This window comes from Populus alba, chromosome 1 (assembly GCF_005239225.2).
Source record: "Populus alba chromosome 1, ASM523922v2, whole genome shotgun sequence".
Taxonomy (NCBI): domain Eukaryota; kingdom Viridiplantae; phylum Streptophyta; class Magnoliopsida; order Malpighiales; family Salicaceae; genus Populus; species Populus alba.
The window spans coordinates 29,417,287-29,433,575 of NC_133284.1; the positions used below are offsets into that span (position 1 = coordinate 29,417,287).

Sequence of the window (16,289 nt, forward strand, 5' to 3'; positions counted from 1 at the left end):
AAAAAAGATTAAGACTTTTTAAACATCATTAGGAATGGTGGTGTTTGGTGACAGAACGACCGTACATGGTGCTCAAAATACATGTGGGCCCCACTTATTTGCGACATGCACCAACAAAGTTTTTTTTTTTAAATATTAAACATTTATTAAATTAAAAAAATATCTATATTTTAACTTAGTACTAACAAAAAACCATGATGAAAAGATATAAACATCCCTTAAGGATAATTTTGAACCCATGAGTAATTAAATAACTTTACTTCAACGGAAAAAAAATGAAAAAGGATATAAAAGCCCTTGGACTAAGCCATCATTTTTTGTTTCTCTTGTGGTATTTAAGAAATTTAACTATTGTAAGAAAATTGAAAAGATTAATCTATATTTAAACAATTTGAAAATGACATTAAATCATGGTATAAATATCATTTTGCTCTCAAACCCTAGTCAAATGGTTTTTTGAGCTAGGAGAAAATTTATCAGGACACTGTTTCATTGAATATTGTTTATTGGTTTGGGCTACGTTGTGGGTCAAATTAGAAAACAATTTTAACATAAGAAAATATTTAGATATTGCTAATATTTTTTCTAGTATAACAAATTTTAAAACCATGTGGAGTTCGACCCGATATAACTTCAATCAATTTGGCAAGTCCAAAGACAACCTAAATGATCGATAAAAGCGTAATTTTTTTTAAAATAAACATTTAAGATGACTATTATATATATATATATATATATGATCGATTTGAGTTAACCTGTCAATTTGCATGTCTAATCATGATAGCCTCATTAAAAACAAATCAAAATAAATTATGAAGCCTAATTTTCAAGTAAATCTAATGTTAATGGATGAAAAAAATAAATTAAAAAATTATCAGAAAAAATAACTCAAATCAACCTATCAAACTTGCATCTCGAATTATATGACTGAGATAACCTAATATAAATAAAATTAAAATAAATTTATGAACCTCAATTCTCGATCAATCTAGTGGTGAAAGATGAAAATGATTTTTTTTTAAAAAAAAAAAAAACATAAAAAACCGACCCAAGTTAACTCGAATTACTCCGTCAAACTCTGTTAGAGAATAATATAAATCATATCTTGGGACCTTACCTAATAGGTTAAGTTATTGAGTTGAGATGGTTCTTTAATATGGTATCAAAGCCTTGATAATCAAGCGGTTATGAATTCAAATCTCATCATCCCTATTTATTTTATAAAAATTAAGCACAATGTAGAGTGAGCATGTGCAAGTTTCAAGTTTACAGGGCTTTCACTTAAGGGAATGTGTTAGAGAATAATATAAATCATATCTTGGGATCTTACATAATAGCTTAAGTTATTGAGTTGAGATTATTATTTAATAAACTCGTGACCCGAATTATTAGATAAGAATAACCTCATAAAAAGAAAATCAAAACAAATTAAAAAGCTTGATTTTCAATCAACTCAATATTGAAGAATGAAATTTTTTTTAAAATATCAATTGAGAAAAAAAAAAACTTGAGTCAACCCGTTAATTTTTTTTAAATTATAAAAATTAAAATAATATCGTAAAAAATAATTTAAGAAAATTATAAAATCTCCAATAAATTTAATTTTCAAATATGAAAATGAAATTAAAAAAAAAAGTTGAAAAAAAAAATTAAATGAAAAAAAACTATTACATGAATAGTGTTTAAGATTCTTTTATTCTTTTATTTTTTTTTAACAATTCTACTAACTACTCAAGAAGTAGACGGATATATTTAGTAGAAAAAACCATGATTGTTTAACCCTTTTTATTTTCCGTTCACTATCACCATTCCAAATCACCTAATTTGGAAAAAAAAATCAGCAACCAACTCCATAAATTTTGTCGGCATCCTGCTCCTATCAAATTCTAGTGCCACTCCAGTCCAGTCCAGTCCTCCTCGTGTGATCAGCACGTGACTGCAGTTGGACTAAGTTTTTGAAGAGATATTTTTATATATTGTTTAAAATTGTGATTATGGTTGGTTTTTAAAATATTTTTTATTTAAAAATATATTAAAATATTTTTTTATTTTTTAAAAATTATTTTTAATATTAACATATCAAAATAATTTATAAATATTAAAAAAATATTTAAATTTTTTAAAAATATTTTTAAAACATAAAAATAAACATACTAATGGCATTTAAGATGTGAAAGTTATATACTCCACGTCAGCAAGCGTAAACTTTTTATGACCTCCTCTTTCATTCATCACTCCTTGCCTGTTATTTATCAGGTAAGGTAACTGCCCGAGTCCACATACACACGTATACAAAGAGAGATATTTTTAAGGATTTTTATATTTTATATTTTAAAATTATTTTGATACGATAATATTAAATTTTTATTTTTATTTTTTAAAAAGAAACTATTGAAATCCGAAGATATAAATGAGCACCATCAATCGAGACTACTAAAAAGTAAAGTACCAAAGCCAGCGGAAGTGCCAACTGCCAGGCGCCAACTCAGCTTCTATCGGCACCTCTCCCTCACTCACTAATACAACATATCAACAGATAAGCCTGCCTGCCTGCCTACTTCTCCAGTCCAGTCTTCGACGAGTTCAGCTTCATTTGTGATCTTTTCTCTCCATGGCATCTGTCCAAGCTGCTGCTATATTGACATCCTCCGCTGTAACCAAGAATGGCATTACCACTGCGTTTTTACCATCTGGATTTTCGAGTGCATCAGCAGCAGCATGCAAGAAGGATTTTTGCGCTCGCGCTCTGGCGTCGGGAGCCAGAGCTACTTTAACATTCGATCCACCACCAGCAACTAAGCAAAAGAAGAACACTGTCGATCCTTCTTCTCCTGATTTTCTTCCTCTTCCCTCTTTTGAACAATGTTTTCCAAAGAGCACTAAAGAATACAGGTCTTCTCCTTCCTTCCTTTGTTTTTATTGATTTCCTTATTCAATCTACGCTCATCGTAAGAACAGACTTTTTCAACTGGGTCCGTCCACTTATTTAATTCGGTTTGCAGGGAAGTTAAACATGAAGAATCTGGTCATGTCCTCAAAGTTCCGTTCCGGCGAGTCCACTTGTCCGGCGATGAACCAAGTTTTGATAACTACGATACCAGTGGGCCTCAAAACATCAGTCCCCGCGTAGGTATGCAGCTTGTCTTGTCTTGTCTATCTTTTTAATTTTCGGTTCATCACCTTCCTTAACCTTGCAGTAACAATTAAATGACTTATGTTTCTACTTAACAAATTATCGGGAGGGCCAGGATTTTACATTTTTATTTGGGGATGGCCATTACATTAGAACTTATTTTAAAAGCTTCAAATAATAAGGGGATTTTAAAATTTTTGTAAACTTTGGGGGATTTGTCCGTCTAGACTGTTTTTTTTTTAACTGATGCTTGGGTTATGCTGTTTTCTACTGTCAGCTTTCTTTTTCTTGAGTGTCATGTCATGGTAGTTTTTGTGGGCTAAGAAAGACGGACTTGTATCATGAAATTAATTTGCTACTGTAAATGAACGGTGTTGTGTCTTCAGGACTTCCTAAGCTGCGTAAAGAATGGGTTGACAGGAGGGAGAAGTTAGGAACACCAAGGTACACTCAGATGTACTATGCGAAGCAGGGAATTATAACTGAGGAGATGCTGTATTGTGCTGCTCGTGAAAAGCTTGACCCGGAGTTTGTGAGGTCAGAGGTTGCTCGTGGGAGGGCTATTATCCCTTCCAACAAGAAGCATTTAGAGCTGGAGCCGATGATCGTTGGAAGAAAATTTTTGGTTAAAGTTAATGCAAATATTGGAAATTCTGCCGTTGCGAGCTCTATCGAGGAAGAAGTTTATAAGGTTCAATGGGCAACTATGTGGGGTGCTGATACTGTTATGGATCTTTCCACTGGCCGTCACATTCACGAGACCCGGGAGTGGATCTTACGTAACTCTGCTGTGCCAGTAGGTACTGTGCCTATCTATCAAGCACTTGAGAAAGTAAATGGAATTGCTGAAAATCTTAGTTGGGAAGTCTTCAGAGACACCCTGATTGAACAAGCTGAGCAGGGTGTAGATTATTTCACAATTCATGCTGGGGTTCTTCTGCGGTACATCCCTTTAACTGCAAAGCGCATGACAGGAATTGTTTCGCGAGGAGGATCAATCCATGCAAAGTGGTGCTTAACTTATCACAAGGAGAACTTTGCATACGAGCATTGGGATGACATCCTTGATATATGCAATCAATATGATGTGGCCCTGTCAATTGGTGATGGACTGAGGCCAGGGTCCATATATGATGCCAATGACACTGCTCAATTTGCAGAGCTTTTAACTCAAGGGGAACTGACTCGTCGGGCATGGGAAAAGGATGTACAGGTAATCGTTTATCAGTATATATTTTAGAACTTCTAAGCTTCATGCAAGAGCTATGCAACAAAGGAGTTTTTTTTTGGAAGTATACACTTCATGTTTACTGTTTAAATGACACTATTTGGTTTTCAAATCTTTTTGTGTTCTTGGTGTAAATATTAGTGGCTTTCATGCTTTGAATCACCAAACCAGAGATGACACAGATGGATGCCCAAGATTATGTTTTAATTAGCAGAGCATTTAACTTTTTTCCAGCCATGCTACTTTCTGAAAGATTTACTGCTTTCTTTTTGGTTTTAATCTGTGACCTACATGTTCATGTACTTTTCTAGGTTATGAATGAAGGGCCTGGACATGTTCCAATGCACAAGATTCCTGAGAACATGCAAAAACAGCTGGAGTGGTGCAATGAAGCTCCTTTCTATACTCTTGGACCTCTAACAACTGACATTGCTCCTGGATATGACCACATCACCTCTGCTATTGGCGCTGCCAATATTGGGGCTCTTGGCACTGCACTTCTCTGTTATGTCACACCAAAGGAGCACCTTGGACTGCCAAACAGAGATGATGTGAAGGCTGGAGTTATAGCGTACAAGATATCTGCTCATGCTGCTGATTTGGCAAAAGGTCACCCTCATGCACAAGCCTGGGATGATGCTTTAAGTAAGGCAAGATTTGAGTTCCGATGGACGGACCAGTTTGCTCTGTCATTGGACCCCATGACGGCAATGTCCTTCCATGATGAAACCCTCCCATCAGATGGTGCAAAAGTGGCACATTTTTGCTCCATGTGCGGGCCTAAATTCTGCTCTATGAAGATAACAGAGGATATTCGAAAGTATGCAGAGGAGCATGGTTATGGTAGTGCAGAAGAAGCTGTGCAACATGGGATGGATGCCATGAGTGCCGAGTTCCTGGCTGCTAGGAAAACTGTAAGTGGAGAACAACATGGTGAAGTTGGTGGAGAAATTTATCTGCCAGCAAATTACATCAGTTCCTCTGAGAGATGAAGGTAAGCTTCTGTGCAAATACTAGAAAGATCATCAAAGTAAACGAAGTGCATCTTGTTAATACTGTAACAAACCCTCTAACCATGGAGAAATGACTCCCCTGAGGCAAATGCTGGCAATGAATGCTGAATATGTGGCCAACCTATGATCTAAGTGCACTTTCCATTTGCAGTAAATGGTCATGAATGCTACTAATCGAAGGGCTTTGGTTGCACCAAATATATTGTGTTCGAATATTGTTCATATTTGTTCTGCTAATGCATATCCTGTCAATAATAACCTAGCCAGTTCCTTTGCTCATCACTGCTAATACATGGAAAATGCAAACCTTTTTCACTGGGAAGTTTGTGGGATTTTCTTGCAGGAAACATGAGCATGGGGAGTTTCTGTAAACATCCTTGCAGTCCTGATGCATCCGTGCTTGTCAAGAACTGCAATATTTGGTCTTAGCTCTTAGTAAGTGGGTAAGTTGATGGTTCAGTGTGTTTGCTAGCCTGGAGTCATTTATGTTTGTTGTGCTCCATGTCTCTGTTGCAGTAATAAAATGCAGTCGCTACATTTTCCATAAAGTTTATCTTTTGCAATTTTGTTAACGAAAGAAAGCACCAGGGGTGCCTGTGCCCTGCTTTAACACTGGCCATCAGGCTAGAGGAGGCAGCTGCCAGGCTGAGAAAGTCCCTTTGAACCTGAACAGGATAATGCCTGCGTAGGGAGTGTGCATTTTCTTTTCCATTTTATTTTTCTTGCACAGGTAGAGGTAGGCACACCTTCCTTCCATGGCTCGGGCTAGCTGATCCATGTGTGCGGATTCATCGTCAAGCCCAAGCTAACCACCTTGATGGCTCAGATGTTACTAACGGTAGCTGTCTTCAATCTTCAACCATTAATATAAAAAGTAATAAATTGCTTAAGCTTCCACTACAAGATCCTTGAAGGTTACTCAAATATCATTGCTATGAAAATATAGATAGATTTGATAAATAATTTAACTGTAATTTGATCATTAATTATTGCCCTCTTAGCCCGGAACTCCTCAATAGAAAAATGTTTTGTTCCTTTCCCCCCTTAAGGCTTGATGTTTTCTTTACTAAATTATAGCCTCATAGAAAGAATAACAAACAGCCCTCCTTAAAGGGTTGAATTGTATTTACCCCTAGTTCTGTGAAAATATTACTGGATGGCCCCTATTTGTTATCCCCACACAATAATTTTTTGGAATGTCTAATTTAAACCTTCAGCCTTTTCTTTTAAATAGAAAGTTTGAGAGTATTTAATATAAATAAAAAAAATATCTCTGAAATTAACATAAAAAATAAAGTAAATGATAGATTTCTAAAATCATGTGAAATTTGATATTATCGATCATTTACCTTAATTTTGATTTTCTTATATAATAGATATTACATCCAGTTGAATTTTCATAGTATTACTTATTTTCTTACAAAGTATATTTTTCTAATGCTGACATTATCATTAGACGCTAATCATATCACAATCACGTTTTCTTAGCGCTAATCATATTATGTAGAGAAAAAAGAAAGGAAAGGAAAAAACTCTTAAACAAGGTTAGTTAGTTCGATCATTCGTTAGGTTTTAATGATTAAAAATGTTTTCGAAAAAAATTAAATTCTTTTTAAAATTTTAAATTAATTTATTTTATTTTAAATATAATGATGTTAAAAGTAAATTTTTAATAATTTTTTTTATTGATAGTCCATATCTTATTTATCGCATGTATTTTGGATAAAAATTAAAAATATTCTTTCAAGGTGACTTTGCCAAATCAATTGAGCTGAGAATTGACTAGTCTCCACTTTCATGCTCCACAGTCTCGACACTTCCCTTCAACCCTTCGATGAAAACACTAAATGGTACCGTATAAAAATATTAAATACAAGCCAAATAATCATAACTGAATAAAAAAATAAGATTGAATAATTCTTAAATTAAATAAAAAAAACAATATTATCAAGCATAGTATCTGATTTACTAAATGAGGTTAAAAAAAACTAAATAGAAATAAATATAACTCAAAAAACAAATATTTTTCCAAAAGAACCCTCCTATATTAAATACCTTCAAACCATCTTTGCCAGCCAGAAAAATCAACACCCTCTTGCACCTAATCCTAGCAAGATCCTCAGGATTCATCGTAAATGAATTTTTATATAAATTAAAAGATTTTTTTTTATCAAATTTATTATTGCATATTTCCAAACATGAAGAAATTAATCTTAATCGTTCAAGGATATTTGAATAGCAAATCTTTTAATTATTTCTTTAACAAATTAAGCTTAAATTAGATTTTATAACAAACAAGCCCTATAATGAAGATTTATGATATAATATTATTTCTCTTATAAGAGTTAATTTAAAATAAATATCTACTTAATAATATTTGAAGGGAAAAAACCCTTGTCAACATGTTAAGATAAATCTTAAATGATCCTTTTTTAATGGCATTTTAAGCTAACGATATGAGGGTAAAATTGCATAATGTTGGATACTTTAGGATTCGATTTAGTTGAGTGGACCTGCATACAAATACACGATATCCAGTTCTTCCTTCTTTGTTATTTTTTCGCGCCATCAAATTGTTCTTTTTCCTTATGCTTCTCGTTCGCTCTCATCCTAAACCTTGAGCGCACGTTAGCAAACCACCACCAGGAAAGAAAAATCTCATGGCTTCCCCAACGCCTCTCCAACTCGAGATCACAATAATCTCTGCTAAACACCTCAAAAACGTCAATTGGCGAAACGGCGATCTGAAACCCTACGCCACCTTCTATCTCGACAACTCGGACCACCGACTCGCAACTCATGCCGACGACTCACTCTCAACTCGCCCCGTCTGGAACGAACGATTTACTATCCCCATAATTCGCCACGATTCAGTCCTCACCCTCGAGATCTTCCACTCCAAGCCATCCGAAACCCCCAAACCTCTTGTAGGCACCGTGAAATTTCCACTGAGTCAGCTCCTCGACTCGGACGAGTCAACGCCCTACTCGGTCCTCACCCTCGAGCTTTCACGTCCCTCTGGCCGTCCACAGGGTAAAGTCCTGGTGAAACTGGAGGTGAAAGAACGGCCTTTGCCTCCTCCGGTGCAGGATTACCGTGCGGCCCCTAACTATAGCCATTGTTACAACCCTGCCCCTGTTCAACCTCCCGCACGTGACTACAGGGAATACTCTCCCTCTCCATACGGCTACACCGATCAGTACGGCTACTACCCTGCTTGCTATCCTTCACAACCTCCCCTACCATCTCGACCTCTGTACAATCGAGCATCCAATAACAGTTTCCCAGGTGGGCCTTCTGCTCCCGTTGATCTATGTTGCCAACCATCACCATCGCCCTACGATCACAAGCCACCACAGCCGGTGTTGTTGCAAAAGACATCCAATTACGGAGTGCCAAGTGGACCATCGGCTCCCGTCGATTATTCATATGGGAAAGGTAGTGGTCCCGAGATCACTGAGGCAATCGGAGGGTTAAATTTGGAGGAAGGGAGTAACTATGAGAAAGAGAAAGTTGCTGCTGATAAAGAGAGTCACAGCAGCTACCGTCGTGAGTATTGAAAGAATTGAGATGATTGAGAGAGTGAAGGTATATTTATGTTATTTATGCTCGCGTTGTGGCCTTGGTTGATGAATGTACTTTTGTATATATGCGACTAATGACGATAACCACTGGATTCTGCCCTCAGTTTCCTGTTGTGTTTTGATTATTTCTTTTGTTGTGTGCCTGTTTTTTTATTTCTGTTATGATCTTCGGCGCCAAATTAAGTTTTAGGGCCGCTCTTGTTTTGTTTAATTTGCATTAAGAGCTTGTACTTGGGTGCTCCATTGGTTGTTAATTATGGTGTAAAACAACTTGAGTATGGGTAGTGAATGATTAAAGTATGGCGGGGGAATCTAAGATAATATTTGCTCATTAAGTATTCTATTGTCAGTGTTTTGCTCATGATTTCTTCCTTTGTGGTGTTGTGGTATCTTGGTTTTAAGACGTTTTCTTGTGAGATGGCTGCTGGTGTGTTGAGCTTGGTGGGAATGTAGATTACATTGAATGACAATGGGTAGGTGTGCTTGTGCTTCCATGGGTCAAGTTTGTTTTGCTTATAGTATGCCACTATCAGAAACTAATGGGTTTGGAGTCTTTGGTGTGGAATTAAAAATGTTGCACTACATGTGTAGAAAATAACATGGCTTTGTGATCTGGGATCAATAGCTTGTTCTTAAGGAAATTGACAAGTTCAACCATGTCTGATATAGAAAAAAGATGGTTTCTTGTGAATTGGCAATGAGTGACACTCTGTGGTCTGCAGGCTTGCACCCATCGTTTTACTCCTATTGCTTTAAATCTTTTATTTTATGGAGTTGTCGGGTATATTTTATGAGAGAGTGTTTTCCAAGGTGATTTAGTGAATTTTCTTGCTTCTGAATTTGAGGTATGCAAGAGATTATCTGTGAGGAGTTGAAGAATTGCGAGTGGTCATGGGTAAATGTGACTTAGGGAATTGAAGGTGTTGGGGCCAAGACTGGGTGAATTTCAGGAATAATGTCGATGAAAGGATATTAGAAGTAATAGTGAAGCAAAATTTTGGCTTTAATCAAATTGGAATGCGAAATCACGATTTTGGTTGCCTACTGGTAATAGGTGTGGGAAATGCTGGTTTTAACTTGCGAGTCATGGTGTTTTTCATTGATCAGGAAAGGGTCAGCAGAGCAGCTTAGAATCAATGGGGTGAGGTGATTTTAGCTATATATAGTTTTTGCCTCTTAAATTACCGAAATATAGCTGCCAATGGATTGCTAAATGCTGTTTCAGTAGGAAACTGCATTTAAGAAATTCAGGATACGGAGCAATAATCTCAAGGATCGGATGGATACTTTCAGAAGAGCTTGGTATAGGCCTATGAGTGAAATCCAGTCAAGTCATGAAGGCTAAATTGGTATGCGCAAATGGCAAAACTTTCCCTTCTTTCTTCAACTCCTGTTTCTCTCCTTTTAGATTAGAACAAGGCTCCACGTTTTGGTGGTTTTATATTTTCTGTAGAATATCGAAAACTCTTGTCTTGTAGCTTCCTTCATATTCCTGTTTTTATCATCCAAAAAAATTCCTAGCGATGCTGCGATGCGTGATTTTACTTCTGCTAACAGAAGGGGGCGGGCCAAAAACCATGTAGAAAGTAGTCTGCACCCGTTGCCTGTTAAAGGGGCCGTGATTGATTGTCGATTTCCCTGTGGAGGATATCGAGAGGCAATTAATTGAAATGATTTAGTGGATTAAAATGTTACAAGGAACGGATTTTGCTGTAAAGAGATAGCATTTCCCTATTAAAGGACTGAAGAAGAAATTCTGTTGTCACTTGAGTAATCGATTCACTATTTCTAGGGGCCTTCTACTCTTTAAGGGAAATGTTGACACCAAGCTCGCATCGGGCAAAGAATACTAGCAACGTATCCAAATACATTGTAATTGTAGTTATAGTTTCAAGTGTTTTTTTATTTAGAAATGTGTTAAAAATATATATATATATATATTTTTTTTAAAAAATTATTTTGTTATGTTTTTAAATTATTTAAAATTTTAAAAAACATGATTTTAACTACAAACAAAATATTAGACTCGGATGACCTATACTTAAGTTGAGCCAGGTTGAATAGAAAACAAAAGAAATTAAGTTTAATAGAAAACAAGAGAAGGTGTTTCCTAACTCGAAAAAACTTGTGATTTGATATTCAATCCAGTCAAAACCAGTCACATTGAATTTTTTTTAAAAAAAAATATTTTTGGATACACCAGATTTGAGCTCAATGTTGAAGAGAAGATTTTTTTCAAAATTTCTTATCATCAACTTTCTCAGGTACAAACACATAGTCATTGTAATAAAAAAAACAAAAAAAAAACATTAAAATGCTAGGAAAAAGATTCAAAACAAACCCTAACATCACAGATTCAAAAGCGGCAAAGCATCCAAGTATTATGTAAGAAGATTGAGACTTGGTGAAAGAAGAGTGAGAATAAAAAGAACAGTGTCCCAGACAGGGAAAAGGATTTTGAAAGTTAAGGAGAAGAAGAGCTGCTGCAGAAATAAATCCCTAGCCCTGCCAATGAAGTAAATACTCTTTATATGTAAATAGATATCAGTGGGCATTAATATGAATGGACTGCTGTTTTTCTTTGAATTTACTAGGCCTATGAAAAGCCTATAATAGATATGAGTGGACTATACGTTATAAGGAGATTGTATTTATATTCGGGCTTGTATTTTGTCATTGAATTTATTAGGCTTATAAAAAGTATTTTTTGGCTTCTGATTCGGGATTCTAAGTTTATCTGGTCGTTATCAAAATTATGTTTTAAAACTATAGTTATAGTTTGAGTACAATAAATTTTTCATAGAAAGTGATAAAGTTTAAATTTAAATTAAAAAGAATAAGGAAATTTTTTGGTGAGAATAGGAAGAAAATAATATATTAAGTATAAAGTTAAAAGATGTGTGAAAAATATTGTTTTCTTACACTCAATATTGTGGATTACTCCGTAACTCTATGAATTATAATAGTAATTTATAATGATAGTTTTTTTAAGAAAGTTCATGGGCTTATTGATAATTATGACGAATTTAATTTTTTTTTTAATTTTTTTAATTTTTTAATTCTATTTTTTGATATTGAACTGATTAAAAATTAAGTTTTATAATTTATTTTGTTTTGTTATTATGAGATTATCATAGTCTTAAAAAAAAATCTCAGTATTAGTTCGATGCTTAATTTTGCGATTGTCTATTTTTGTTATCATATAATTAAATAAACAATAGTTTTTTTTATATAAAAAAACAAGTTATTAATTTAAATAAAGTCCATTACTTGATTTGCAAGGTTAACTAAATGATCCAGGTTACTTAATTCACGGGTAAGCAGGTTTGCCTATCAAACCTGATATTTTTTTTTAAAATATTTTTCAGTCTTTTAATTTTTCTAATTGTTTTTTTTTATCTTACCCTTCTTCAATAATGGATTGGTTGATAAATGAAATTCATGATTTATTTATTTTTATTTTTTATAGGATTATCACAATTTTAAATAAATATTTTTTTAGGGTTGATATTTGATTTTGAAAGCATTTAATGTTATCATAAAATTAAATAAAAATAATTTTTTTTAAAAATAAAATTATTAAACTCATTAAAATATATGACCTAGACCGTAAGGTGATCGAGGTTGATTCCATTTGACATCGTTTTAATATATATAAAAAAATTGTCTTTTAAAAGTTTTTTTTAAGTAATGTTCATGTTTTTTGCTGGCTATTCAAGATGTTTTTGAACCATTAAATTGAATAATTCACTTTGAATTAGTTATCACATGGTTTAATTCGAAACTCGAGTTATGCAAAGAGCTATAAATTTTAAAATTAAATTGCTTGATTAGATTTAATGATACTGTCAAAAAATTATTCATACTCTTAATAATTTTTAAAATTTAGAAAAATAATAGTATAACTTGCTAGCACGGGTGAATTTACTAGTGGCATATAGGGGTGTTCAAAAACCGATCAATCGATTAAAAATTGAAAAACCGAACCGATAGAAAAAACTGAATAAACCGATTAAAAAATAACAAATCATCGGTTTCGGTTTAAAAAAGCTTAAACCGATTGAATCGGTTAAAAAAAAAGTGGCCTTTCTTCCAGTCAAGAAATCCCATACAATATAACTTATACTAGCTTGTGTTGCAAGCTTTGAGATTCTCTACATACCCCAAAAGGCTTTGCTAAAGCCAATACGGCATTCACAGCTGGCGAAAAACAAAGACCCAAGAAAATTGATGGTCAATTAGCTCTCTCTATGTGGAAAACTTTGATTGCTAGTTGCTTTTCTTGAATTTCTAAGTGGTTGCTGTGATTGATAGCTTAGATTGATATTTAATGTCAGATTTTTCCTTTGATTTAGCTCAGTGATGAAGATAAGTCTGGTTTTTCTAGTTTTTATGCTAAAAAACCGACCCAAACTGAACAAAACTGGTTCGGTTTGAACCGGTTCTCGGTTCGATTCGGGTTATATTAATAAGAAATACTATTTTCCGGTTCGGTTGAATTTTTGGATTACTGGACCGTGAACACCCCTAGTATATATATAGTAAAAGAAGTATTTTTAATTTTAATTCTTATTTTAAAACGTCGTCGTAGCAGGAAGGGAAACGCGCCAGGTTGTTTCAACGATTACGGAACTCCATTCCGAGCCTGCCGTGACGCTACCTTTAACTTGTCTGCTTTGCTTTGCCGGCATTTTCCCCCCAAATTGAGCAAAATGGAGAGACTGTAACTAAAACCCCTAGGAGATCAAGACCACCAAATCGAAATTGATCATCTTGCAATTCAGTCTGCAGAAGAAGAGATATGGATAGCGAGAAGACCAAAATCTATCACGAGAAGCAGAAATTGCAATTTTGCCTCTTACATGCCCTCAACAATCTCTTCCAGGTACTCAAAAATACAAATCACCCACCCCTGATCTCTCTCACCAATTACTAAAAGATTCCCAAACATGATGCTAAAAAATTTCTCCTTAGTTTAGACGATTCAATTTTGTTGGTTTTTTTTTTTTTTTTTTTTTTTTAATATAAAACAGCAATATTTCGACAATTTATTGCAATTTCTGCTTCTATTGCTTAGAATTTAAAACAAAATAAAAAACCATAACGTTTTTCTTTTTCTGTTCATCCATTTACTCTAGAAGTAGTGTTATTTGGTTAGTGATAAAGCCTTACAAATTGAAGATATCGAGATTTCTTTTTTTCTTTTCTTTTCTTTTTCAGCAACAGGAGGCATTTACTCGAGCGAGATTGAATGAAATTTCTGGGAAACTTGTTCTTGATGATCCCAGCAAAAAGACTTGGACACCATTGTCTATAGTCTTCAAGCCTCACCATAATGCTTTTACTGGAAATTACGACATTAATGTTTTAATTGCCGCTCTCGAAGAGAAAGACAAGACTGTTGTCTGGCATGACCGGCGGAATGCAGCTTCCACTATTGATCTTGATGGGGCTGATGATAGTTTGTTTGGTATTGTCCTCAATGTTCCAGCTAGACGGTATGCATTGCTTTGGAAGGGTAGGCATTGGATTACCATGAGAAAGATTGGTGGGGTTTGGTATAACTTGGATAGTGATCTTCCTAAGCCCATGCCCTTTGAAGGTACTCGAGAGGTTAGGGGATATTTGGATTATGTTCTAAGTAATGGTGGAGAGGTTTTGCTTGTCATGAACAATAAAGAGTGAATCTTTCTTTTCTTTTAAGTTTTGGGTTGGGGTAGAAGTAGAAACTTCGAATGTCTATAATATGTCTATAATTGTATACCAGTTCTCTTGTAATCACACAGAGTGATTAAAAGAGAGTTTTGAAGAATTCAGTATTTTGATTTATGTGTGTTTTTTTTATCATATTGCCTCTTGTTATTTCTTGGGGAATCTAAGGGAGTTGCTAAGCAGTTTATGTGGTATCAAATTTTCTTAAGAGGTGAGTTGCTGATGAACCATACAATGTTGAATAGGGTGGATATTGTTACACTTGCATCCTGTGTATTTGGTTTATTTGATGTTTTCTTTGCACGTGCTAGCTTAAATGCCAGCAATTAGAGGTATGCATTCCATGGTCTGGAGTTGAAATGTTATTGTCTTTTCAGAACTGAATTCTATTTGGCAGCTTGGTGCGAAGATCATGTTTCTGATTTTAGCAGTCTCTGCTTTGGTTTCAAATTATTTGGGGTTGAATCAAATACCATATTTTGGAAGCTCTCACTGTTGCAGATCTGACTCTGCTGCTTGCAAAACTTTTCTGGTTAGTGCTGTGGTGTCTTTAACCCCATGTAATTTATGCCTGAAATACAACCAATTCAAACTGTTGTTAGTCATGCCATTTGTACTCATTTGTACTCCATGTTTTTTATATGTTTTTGTGTAGAAGGTTTTTTGTTCAATCATATCAGTTGATTTTCATTTAGTTTGCTTAGATGGAATTGCAGTTGAAATATGCTTTAGTGTGTTTATGTTTCTACAAAAAATCTAATTTCTCTTTTCTGTGGTGCTAAACATGTTTGTGCTCATGGCCTCAATCTAGGAAATTGTCAGTGACATTTTTCTTTGAATAAAATAACCAGTTGCATAAGCAAGATCTAATCAAAGTAGTGGCTGGAGAATAGCTAGTTAATCTAACTTTACAGTTAATGTTTCTCTATTTGGATATGAAAAAACTACATGCATGGATGTCACTACAAAATTTCATGCATTGATAGTAAATTCTTTTTCTTCGAAGTTAGTTTAATTGTAATGCGTTATTTGTCATGTTAACTCTTTCTTCTAGTATGTATTCTTACCCTTTTTTGTCTCAACTTACATGGAGGGTTCTCTTTCTTGATGGTTCAAGTTTGGAAGTTTAGGTGTTTTATATCTTGAACTTTACCGAGGTTCATATCATTTTGGCAGATTGTCATAGCCTTTTTTTATTGTCACAAAATAAAGAACGACATTGTTAAAACTAAGAAATAGTGTGTAACTGAAATGGTTATCCTTAGACAATTAATGGTGGGCAGGCATAAGGCATGTGGGGAAATCGTTAGGAATCGGTTGGAGTCAGTTAGTAGTTAGAATAGGCCTATAATGCATGTTGAAGGGTATATAAGGATAGAGAGTTTACATATGGGTTACAAAAAGTAATAACAGAATCATTTCTCCCTTAAATCTCTGTTCTTCTCAATGTTTCTTCCTATTTCTTCATTTCTTGTTAAGCTAAGCTTAACAATTGGTATCAAAGCTATGACGGATGGTAATAAACTCAAAGCAGTGAATGAAAATTGCAAAAAGTTAGAGAATCAGCTACAAAGCCATCACCTAAAATGGCAAGAATCTATGGCTGAAAGTAAAGAATG

The 16,289-nt window shown here is 34.4% G+C and overlaps 3 protein-coding genes across 4 annotated transcripts; all 3 read left to right on the top strand.

Moving 5' to 3' along the window:
- Positions 1–2,431: 2,431 nt before the first annotated feature.
- On the top strand, positions 2,432–6,503 carry LOC118032905 (phosphomethylpyrimidine synthase, chloroplastic). Of its 2 annotated transcripts, XR_004684736.2 has the most exons (6): positions 2,432–2,892; positions 3,003–3,130; positions 3,520–4,346; positions 4,673–5,355; positions 5,718–5,817; positions 5,963–6,503. XR_004684736.2 is itself a non-coding variant. In XM_035037697.2 (5 exons), exons 1-4 carry the CDS (start codon positions 2,612–2,614, stop codon positions 5,351–5,353), a joined length of 1,917 nt encoding a protein of 638 aa, XP_034893588.1. In that variant the 5' UTR covers positions 2,432–2,611; the 3' UTR covers positions 5,354–5,355; positions 5,718–5,922. The 2 variants fall into 2 exon arrangements, 1 of the variants encoding a protein (XP_034893588.1); XM_035037697.2 differs by lacking the exon at positions 5,963–6,503 and having other exon boundaries at positions 5,718–5,922.
- A 1,404-nt stretch (positions 6,504–7,907) lies between these two features.
- On the top strand, positions 7,908–9,289 carry LOC118032903 (uncharacterized). The gene has a single exon (XM_035037694.2). It carries the CDS (start codon positions 8,035–8,037, stop codon positions 8,932–8,934), a length of 900 nt encoding a protein of 299 aa, XP_034893585.1. The 5' UTR covers positions 7,908–8,034; the 3' UTR covers positions 8,935–9,289.
- A 4,282-nt stretch (positions 9,290–13,571) lies between these two features.
- Positions 13,572–14,805, top strand: LOC118032900 (josephin-like protein). The gene is made up of 2 exons (XM_035037692.2): positions 13,572–13,843; positions 14,179–14,805. The coding sequence occupies exons 1-2, from the start codon at positions 13,760–13,762 to the stop codon at positions 14,641–14,643; spliced, it is 549 nt and encodes a 182-aa protein (XP_034893583.1). The 5' UTR covers positions 13,572–13,759; the 3' UTR covers positions 14,644–14,805.
- Positions 14,806–16,289: the final 1,484 nt, after the last annotated feature.

Bases quoted from the DNA above. Each gene is read 5' to 3' on its own strand.
- LOC118032905 (XM_035037697.2), top strand. From the start codon at position 2,612: ATGGCATCTGTCCAAGCTGCTGCTATATTGACATCCTCCGCTGTAACC. The intron at 2,893-3,002 runs GTCTTCTCCTTC...TTCGGTTTGCAG, and splicing joins AAGAGCACTAAAGAATACAG to GGAAGTTAAACATGAAGAAT. The intron at 3,131-3,519 runs GTATGCAGCTTG...TTGTGTCTTCAG, and splicing joins AAACATCAGTCCCCGCGTAG to GACTTCCTAAGCTGCGTAAA.
- LOC118032903 (XM_035037694.2), top strand. From the start codon at position 8,035: ATGGCTTCCCCAACGCCTCTCCAACTCGAGATCACAATAATCTCTGCT.
- LOC118032900 (XM_035037692.2), top strand. From the start codon at position 13,760: ATGGATAGCGAGAAGACCAAAATCTATCACGAGAAGCAGAAATTGCAA. The intron at 13,844-14,178 runs GTACTCAAAAAT...TTTCTTTTTCAG, and splicing joins CCCTCAACAATCTCTTCCAG to CAACAGGAGGCATTTACTCG.